The sequence below is a fragment of the Xenopus laevis genome, chromosome 7L (assembly GCF_017654675.1).
Source record: "Xenopus laevis strain J_2021 chromosome 7L, Xenopus_laevis_v10.1, whole genome shotgun sequence".
NCBI classification, from domain to species: domain Eukaryota; kingdom Metazoa; phylum Chordata; class Amphibia; order Anura; family Pipidae; genus Xenopus; species Xenopus laevis.
This window is the reverse complement of record NC_054383.1, coordinates 132,220,836-132,230,380: the sequence shown is the minus strand read 5'-3', so window position 1 is coordinate 132,230,380 and position 9,545 is coordinate 132,220,836. Positions and strand designations below refer to the sequence as shown.

Here is a 9,545-nt window from a genome sequence, read left to right as displayed (position 1 = left end):
TTAAAATAATTCATTAGTGGTCAGGGCCCCCCAATAAATTAAAAAACACAGTGATGACTAAAAAATTGGTGGTCAGGGGCCCGTAGAATATAATAGAAAAAAATCATTGGTGACCAGGGGTTCAATAAACTAAAAAAACAAAAACATTAAGTCCCCCCCCTCTCAGTGAGCTGCAGAATCGGGTAGGGTGGGTGGAGCTATAGTGCTTAGTAGTCCTGGTAGCTCTACACAGGGATTGGATAGGCTTATCCAATCACCATGCGGCTCTAGGGAAACTACCAATAGTCTAGAAGCTGGGGAGGTGAAAGACATGTAGAAGAAGCACCGCCCTCCCCACACGATTCTGCAGCTTCCTGACAGCAGTGTGGGCCCGGCTACATCGTGAGTACAGCGGCTGGGCACCCCTAAGACCCAAAAATCACGGGGCCCGGGACAACTGTCCCCCCAGTCCCCCCCTGATTGCAGCCCTGATCACTCATATATGAAACAAGTTTATTCAACTATATTAAGACATACCCCATAAATCCATATCACTCCTCCTTCTATATGGATAACACAGCAAATCCCAAATTTGTTGGGGTCCAAGGGGACCAAGGGAAAAGTTGCTTAGAATTAGCCATTCAATAACATACTAAAAATGAAAGGACTAGTAACATAAAAAAAAAACAAAAAAAAAACAAAACACTATTCTTTCTGAACATGTCACATGATTGAAATAACTCATGGTTTTAAATGGTTTATCTAAAGTTTGGTAGCTTCTAAATGGTCATGGATCATCTTAGAAAGTTCTATGGTTTTGTAAATGTCGTTGGAACTTTTAAATCATTCCTATTCAACATCAGGCAAATTCCATTTCCACGTTTTTTGTTATCATTTACAGGAAACCCATGTCCTACCAACATGAATTTTTGTTGTGTACGTACATGTTACGGTAACTGTGACCATCTGAACAGCACGATTAATTCAAAAATATAGATGATCCATTGCTTGAATTTCTCCAGCCTTCTTTCTCAATTGAACTACAAGTAAATACAGGTTGTGTTTTGACTCCTTATATTATCAAATTTGCAATGATAGCTTTTCACTAGGGCAGTGGTTCCTAAACTTTTGGGCTGGAGAAGTGGCATGGGAGCTCAGCCTGAGGGACATCTAGAACTAGTGGTTACAACAAGGTTAAAACTGGGGTGATGATATATTATCTGCTGATATTCTTCGAACAATGTAGAGGTGGAGACTTGCCCCCCTGTTTCCATTTTATAATTGTGATAAGGAATGAATCTGCTAATACAGGTGGATTAAAAGGAGTCTATGGGAGATGACCAATCCTTAATTTGGAGCTTTCTGGGTGACGGGTTTCCCAATAAAAGATCCCATATCTGTACTGATAGGTAAACAAAAAGACACAATATAAGCAAGAAAGCCAAACAGTATGGAATACAGAAACCAATGCAAGATAAGCTTAATTTGTTTTTCACTAATATATTCCATTTTTTGCAGATGAAGCTGCAGTAGGTTTCTAGGTAAAGTGGCCTAGTTTCTGCACCAGATATCAACTATATAGCTTCCAAAATACCTATTTGATATGTATAATCTAAATATCATAAGGTTCCAAACTTTCTGTTTTGTTACACAATGTATAGGTGTGTTTGATACAAAACATTTTTAAGTGGAGTAATTAAAACCGAGATGAAAGTACTGTACCTAATAGAACTCATAACCATCATGTCCCAACAGCAGTTAGACCTGTTGAATTACTTTATCATTTGTACAAACCAGTAAATGCCGCATATATTTAACTTTAATTAATTCACTTCCAGTAAGAAAACAGATGTGGAAATCAGAGGTTACAAAACAGTCACCAGTTATTTAATTGGACTTTTTTAATGAGTTAGTGGCCTATAAAATGTTGTTGTTAGACAGCAGCTGATCACTCAGAGACAGAACTTTGGAGCAACAAGATCCTGAAACAGGTACATATAGACCTATATCCCTAACTGTGGACATTACTTATATTTGTAATGCACCTAATTTTTTCAGATTTGGCCACAGTTGAGTGGATGACAGGTAGAAGCCTCTGTGTCTATAGGCAGGCAAAGATCAGGAACAAGGGCATAGGAGCATGGCAAGGAACAGGAGCTCAGGTCCTGGAACCAAGAACAGGAATCAAGGCAGGGGCAAAACAGGACCAGATGGGCGACAAGCAGAAGCAACAAATAACAGGCTGGATCTGGCTTTGGAGTGTCAATGATCAAGCACCAGGAGTTGCTGAGAGCAAGCTTATAAAGACCCTAAATTAGTAAATTGGTAACACTGGAGGTTAATGAGGTAGGCGGAGTTGAGAGTGCAGCAGGTAGAGGAAACATAAGCACCAAAATGACTGACCCTCACCAACTCTGAAAAACCCATGTGGCTCAGTGGATTAGCGGAGGTACAGTGCAAGCCAGAGTTAGTTCCAAACTGTTCGTGATACATTTTAATGAAATCACCTATGGAGTTTTGGGAAAGGCTGAGGTCACAGCGTTGGTACCAAATTTAATAATGTTCCTGAATATTGTTTAAACCCTATATTTAGTATTTGGTAGCTTGATGTGTTCTTTTAATCATACGAATCATATGAATCATTTATTCATAACACACCATAGCCCCTAAGGAAAAGAACTTTGTTTTCTAAATCCAAAGATGATCAGTATGAAGTCCATTTGTATAGATACTGGCTGAGAACTTCATCAGGAGTGGTCAATTTTAGAATAATATGAGTGATACAAGACCACTGGGTCCGAGAATATAAATTAATTTCACTTTTTTACGACTTACTCCTGACTGAAAGAATATGGGTCATCTTTCTTTTGCCATGTCCTTCTCTACAGTTGAAATTCAAGATGGAATTCTGGAACAAGTATTCCTGGACAAACCTGTTGGTGCTGGGTAAGTGATATATATCCAATTGTGACAGCAGTGTAAACAATCACAGTGCAATTCCAGCTGTTTATTTAGGTTGAGGGTGTGTTGAATTTCTTTCAAACCCATTCACTAACCCTAAATCACCAAAATGTGTTGAATAGTTTCCCTGATCTCTATCATACTATAGGAAACATGCCTTGAAGAACATTGATGTCGTTGAGCAACGGTCTAGGTTACAAAACTTTTAGGCCTTTAAAATTCAACACTTTGTAATGGAAAGATGATTACATTCTTTTTTTTTCTTGTTTTATAGCTCTGATTTTCATGACCGTTGATCAGATTCAGTCTGACGACTCAAGTAAGTTGATTTGAATGTGACATGGTTGTTGAGAAAAAGAGAGAAAGAAAAATCATGTTTCCCAATATGAGAATATTTCTCTTGCACTTTTAAGGATAAAATTCATGGGAAATATACAGTGCATGCCTACCTACCCCACTACCACCACATAATGTATCTCTTGTTCATTGCCCAACTAGGTTGTTAATTGGTTCTCATGGAAACCATATATTGAACATGTTATAACTAGACTAGAGTAGCACTTTCTGCATGCAAAGGCCACATTTCCTCCATTGGTACCACTATAATGGGGAGTAAGACTTTGGCTTTATTATAAGGGGGTGCAGTATATAATTACCCCACTTTTTTTAAATGTGTTTTAAGGCTGGTTCCATATTTTCCTTGTTTATCCTGCCTCGGCCATACTCTTATTTCTTCCACTGTCATAACTCCATTGTATAAAGACAGAATAGTAAATGCAATTGAGTCAATTTTGCTGTAAGGAAATAGAAACATGAGTCAGAATATTTTTTCTCCCTTGTGTAATACTATAGTTATATGGGGACACCTGTTGCTCAGCTTTACCAATAAATCATGCATGTGGCTCTCAATCATCAGGTGTAGGGTGTAGTGAAACTACGGTACTTCTACAGTACTTCTCAGTACAGTATTATTTAATAAATGGGTGCCAGGGTTCTTGCACTTAACAATAAAGGCTTCATTAATTGGGTTTGCTAGGAGGATTTGAGTGACATATCCATTAGTATCCAGCCTACTGGGCATTAGTCTTGTGCCTATTGACTCATACAGTTACCACCAGGTCTAGTTGTACAACATTTGTCAGAAGAGACAGTATGGATGCAATACACATAAAGAGAGGGGCGCGTTCCAATAGCATAAAATCAATGGTTACGTTTTATAAGTTATTAGTACAGTAGTTCATTCAGCTCGTTCATATAACAGTCCAATGTAAAATGAATGCATTGGCAACAATAAGGAAGTCCAGGGTTGTTGGATGCAAGTTCCTTAATAAAAATGCATTAATATGCGCTCTATATTGCGTCCATCATAAATTATATATCATATATATATTATAAAGTATTTGAGTATTAGGGGTTTATTTATCAAAATCTGAATTCTTCTGATTATTTAAATAAAAAAAGTCAGACCAAACTGGAATTCACAATTGGACCTTTTATTATTTAAAAAGCTCGATTTAGTTGGGTTGGGTAAAAACACGAGCGAAAACCCGAAACCCTTTTATTTTTTTATTCCTGAATCGCTGATTTATTTCGTATTTTTGCCTGAAAAGGTCAGATTATCAGACCAATTCCAGCGCAAACTACAGAAACATCAAAATAGGATAGGGACCTCTGCCATTGACTTACAGTATATACAACCTCGGCAGGTCTGAGATGCTGGATTTTCGGATTCTGATTTTTTGCTGCGTTGAAGTTTAATAAATCGCGAAAATTTCGAGAATTTGAGTTTTGCAACAAAAAGACAGAATGGAGCTTAGTAAATAACCCCTTAATGTTGTATGTCCCAAAATTGTCGCCATATAATCCATTCCTTACCTATCCAGTAGTGCAATGGCTGCACAATAAGTTATTAGTCCTTTAAAACATATCTGACATTTCAATACGTCCCATCTTAGTTTCCAAAAATACTAACGCATGGTATAAATGTGTTATTATCGTCATTGATACGTCATTGATACGTCATTGATTGTAACTTTTTCTCTAGTGTGTCCACAGGACATGGTATACGGCTGCAAGCGGATTTGCTACAGTAACTGTGACAATCTAAACAGCACCAGTGAAGGCTGCATTGAGATATGTGAGCTGGGGTGCGACTGCAAAGAAGGCTTCGTCTTTCAATCCAAAAACTCCAACACCTGCGTCCGCCCCTCTTCTTGTCAAGTCTCCTGCCCTGAGAACATGACATTCAAACCCTGCAACAGGTTTTATCGCAAGACTTGTTCTAATAGAAACACGATAATGGTGCCCTCGGAAGTCTGCATGCCCCGCTGCGTTTGCAATGACGGCTACATCCTCTCCGATGCTCGACGTTGTATCAAAGTCAACCAGTGCCCTTAAATGAATTAAATCATCTGTCCCTTTTAACCGGTCAATTTCCTGAAAATGAATAAAATCAACATTCATAGAGTACGAGCCAATAAATGTCACGAACACTTCTGTCAACTCCATCTGCAAATAGAGATGATTGGCTGCAGTTGCACAGTTATATTGTTATATTATATTATATATTATATTATATATATTATAGATGGCCATTCCGTAATTCGGAGCTTTCTGGATAACGAGTTTCCAGATAACGGATCCCATACCTGTATGTAGAAAACAGAGACTAGAAGAATAAAGAGGTTAAGTGAAGAGAGGAAGAAATTTTCTTTTAAGATTGGGTCAATGGTAAAGGTTTTTCTGGTGAGCCCTTGGCATCCCAGACCAACACTGGGTACAACGCAGGTGGTAAGGACAGGTTGGTTTGTACCCTATGATTCTGCACCTTCCCCAGGAACTGGAAGAAGAAGTTTTTGCTAAATGAGCATTAAGGGGGTGCTCTTCACTTCTACACTTATCTTTCAGAAATTACCCCTATGGTGCTAGTGTTCCAAGATGTAAGATTTGATTTTAGTGTTGAAGAGGGAGAGTTCCTTATGGAGGGATTGTACTGAGAAGCAATGAGAAGGTTTAAGATGGAAGTGGTGGGGCTGAGGAGAACACAGGAAGATGCAAGTGAATAGAAGTGAGGTGTGGAAGAGTGAAGGGATTATCTAAATTATCCTTTGGTTAATAGGGAGTCATAATAAGGACACTGTTAATAAGCAATGGCTTTGATTAGTGCAGTCCAGGGTCCGACTGGGGTGCCCAGGCCCCACCGGGGTTGCTGCTTTGGGGGCCCCCACACACCACCTGGGCCCCCCACCACAACAGCAAAGATACATTATAAACCTCAGGCCTCCCTCCCTGCCCCAGCTGCAACCCCCCTCAGGCCCCCCGCGCCTACCATGTTTCCTGCTAGTGGCCATGACCGAGGGCTGGGAGGAAGAAAGGTGGTGCTAATAGCAGATATGGGCTGGTGTCACCAGATGCCCACCAGGTTTTGTCCCGTTCTCCTGACTATGCTGCTGTGTTACTGAGGCTGGAATTTTTCTGTCCCATGTGGTGGAAGGCCAATAATGAAAGCCATTCTTGACCACTCCCTTTTTTAAAACCACATGCAATTTAAATGACACCTACGTTATCACAAGAAATGTTAAGAAGATGCCCACATTAATGGTGGTAGCACACCAAAAAAACCAAAAGGTTGGTGCTCACTGCAGGGATATCACTCATCACTCATATGTGAAACAAGTTTATTCAACTATATTAAGACATACATACCCCTTAAATCCATGTGACTCCTCCTCCCATATTAGATAACACAACAAATCCCAGATTTGCTGGGGTCAGTGACCCCAATTTGAAAACTGGAAAGAAGTGTTAATAATGAAGACCAAGGGAAAAATTGAATTAGCCATTCAATAACATACTAAAAGTTAACTTAAAAGTGAACCACTGTCACGGCCGGCACCCAATACCAGAACAAGTGCCAAGTACCCTGGTCTCGGCTCGGCTTCACCAGTAGTGTGACCACCGTTGGGCTTCGGGAGGAGCCCTCAGCTTACTTGGGTGCCACCTGGACTTAACAAGGGGTACAAGGTGAAATGTTCTGGCTAGCAAAGGGGGTCGAAGGTCACGGTACAAAGGATTAGGCAAAATCGTAGTCAGGCAGGCTGGGTCAAGGCAGGCGGATAGCAAGGATTGTCAAACAAGCAAAGGGTCAAAACCGGGTGATCAAACAAGGGGTTAAACAGAAGCGTTGTCGAAAGCAGGCAAAGGTCAGGATCCAGAAGTAAGAATAGTCAAAATAGCCAGGCAGGGGTCAAAACAGGTTCAGAAGATAACAGACAGATTAGCACAAGGCTCAGGAGCACCAGGAAATTCAATCCTATCACGGGCAATGACAAACAGTGGGAATGCCCCTTTAATACTTTTAAATTTGGCACCATTGCGCGCTGACGTCATTACGCCAGTGCGCATGCGCCTTTAAATCCGGAAGTGTGCATGCGCGCGCGCATTAAGAAAGAGCCGGCGCAAGAAGAGGAGCAGTGCGGCATGGCGGGTGTGCACGCCGAGGGGGCCGCAGGCGTCCCTGCTGTCCCCCCACTAGACCACCAGGGTGAGACTTCGTTACAACCACCCCTTTAATGATGTATTTGATCACTGGTTTAATTTGCATTTTATTATACTTCTTCTAGCCATGCTATTTGGGGCTTTTGTCCAGATTCAGGCTGCAATCACACATAAGGTGGTATCTTTTCTGTAACCTGAACATGAAACACACAGGGGGTCATTTATAAACACTGTGCAAATCTGCATCTATTCAGTAACCCATAGCAACCAGTGAAATGTTGCTTTTATTGTTCAACCTGCAGTTGCCTGTTAAACACCAGTTGTTGATCTACTGCCTTTGATTATTGCAAACTTGGTCCGTGTTTATCAGTTCTTTTGTGTTTGTTCCATTACGTCTGCGTCTAAATCATGATGCTCCAAATAACACACACAATCTCATTGTTGCCAGGAGTTAATGGATTTCACAGCAGGAGGTTGATGGTATTTGTGTTTTATTATTTGATAGTAAAATACACACAATGCAATTTACTGAATACCTAATAACATCTTGCACTAGAAAAGTGTAGGTTCATAAATGCAAGAGTGGCAGTGGATGTGGTTGAGACAAGGCACAGTACTATTTTGTTAATTTTATATGATAAAGTCACTAATTTAGCATGTAACTATGTTTATGCTACATTTCATCCTGAGGGACAGCTTGAACTAGGGGTTACAACAAGGTTAAAACTGGGGTGATGATATATTTTCTGCTGATATTCTTCGAACAATGACTAAATGATAGATGCACCAAAATTCTCCTATGGCTGTACCCATTTGATACGGTTAAGAAGGGCTCTGACCATAAGTTTGACCTGAAAGGGGAATCTGGCCACAAGTTGGACCTTCTTGAGTAGATAAAGTTCGTCAACTCTTGCTCTAGTTCTAATCTTTCTAAGATTACCAAATTCCAAGAAATGAGCTTTGTCACACAAAGACTGATTCAAGTTTTATGACATTTTATATTGACATTGAGAATTGTGCTATCCCACCGTAATTAATACAATTTACAATTTCTTAGACATGGTTTAATGGAGATCTTAACCCACCAAAAAAAATTCCCACTGTACTCCATAGTTCTCTGAAGAAGTGGAGAATAAACCAATGAGAATGCCTAAGGAAAACAGAATATGTAAACAACCCCCAGTGAATTCAAAACACTGGGTTTTTTTTCTGTCAGGGTCCTCTTCTGTAACCCATTAACAGTAGAGTAACATTCACTAGACCCAGGGGAGAAACTAGCACTCAAGAGATAGTTTGGACAGAATGGATATATCAGTGCAGAACAGTAGCAGTACATTTAATATGCAGTGCTCATGGCAGTTACCAGGGTCGTAACTACAAAGGAAGCCGGCCCTGTGGCTGCAGGGCGGCCCAGGAGGTATTGGAGGCCCCAGGAGGCCCAAATAAAAATAATTTTCAACATATATTGATAAAATAGAACAACCTCTGGATATGTTGGGGGCTCTTAATTTAATTTGCTGTGGGAAACATCTAGATACGCCACTGGCAGTTAGTATAGCACCTTCCACAGAATCTGGGGCTCCTGAGTTTTTGGTGGTGTTATGTAGTATTTAACCCCATGACTGCCACTTTTGAGGACCATTTCACCAGAAACTTATCCACATAATTTCTCTTCAGTAGATCATACAGCTTCTTAGCTATCTTTCCTCTGCTACTATAGCCCTTCAGTGTAGGAACCAAGTCATAGCTATAGTTGTAATTGATGGATCTCTCCAGCAATCATCCAAGATATTCCAGCAGGGCTATATACCTATGATCTGTCCTACTGCTGCTAACCCTTTCATCTGGTTAATCAGTCCTCTTTACTAACTTGCCTGTGGAAATTATAATTTCAACCTATGTCTCTCACAACCTCCCGCACCCCCTTAAAGACTCCAACAGCTGAAGAACATCAATTTTGGACTTACTGGTTCTGGAATATTTGTGCCATGCTATCACATTTCCATGGATAGAGTGGAGAGGTTTTATAATTGTGAAAAGGAATAAATCAGCTAATAAAGGTGGAGGAGAATATGGAACCTGGAACTGCTCAAGATCCTTTCTGAGCC

General features: G+C 40.3%; 1 protein-coding gene across 1 annotated transcript; it reads left to right on the top strand.

Moving 5' to 3' along the window:
* The first annotated feature begins 1,918 nt into the window (after positions 1-1,918).
* On the top strand, positions 1,919-5,407 carry LOC108696925 (serine protease inhibitor swm-1). Its single transcript, XM_018226632.2, has 4 exons — positions 1,919-1,970; positions 2,868-2,925; positions 3,215-3,259; positions 4,985-5,407. Exons 2-4 carry the CDS (start codon positions 2,880-2,882, stop codon positions 5,335-5,337), a joined length of 444 nt encoding a protein of 147 aa, XP_018082121.1. The 5' UTR covers positions 1,919-1,970; positions 2,868-2,879; the 3' UTR covers positions 5,338-5,407.
* The last annotated feature ends 4,138 nt before the right edge of the window (positions 5,408-9,545 follow it).

Bases quoted from the DNA above. Each gene is read 5' to 3' on its own strand.
- LOC108696925 (XM_018226632.2), top strand. From the start codon at position 2,880: ATGGAATTCTGGAACAAGTATTCCTGGACAAACCTGTTGGTGCTGG. The intron at 2,926-3,214 runs GTAAGTGATATA...CTTGTTTTATAG, and splicing joins GACAAACCTGTTGGTGCTGG to CTCTGATTTTCATGACCGTT. The intron at 3,260-4,984 runs GTAAGTTGATTT...CTTTTTCTCTAG, and splicing joins GATTCAGTCTGACGACTCAA to TGTGTCCACAGGACATGGTA.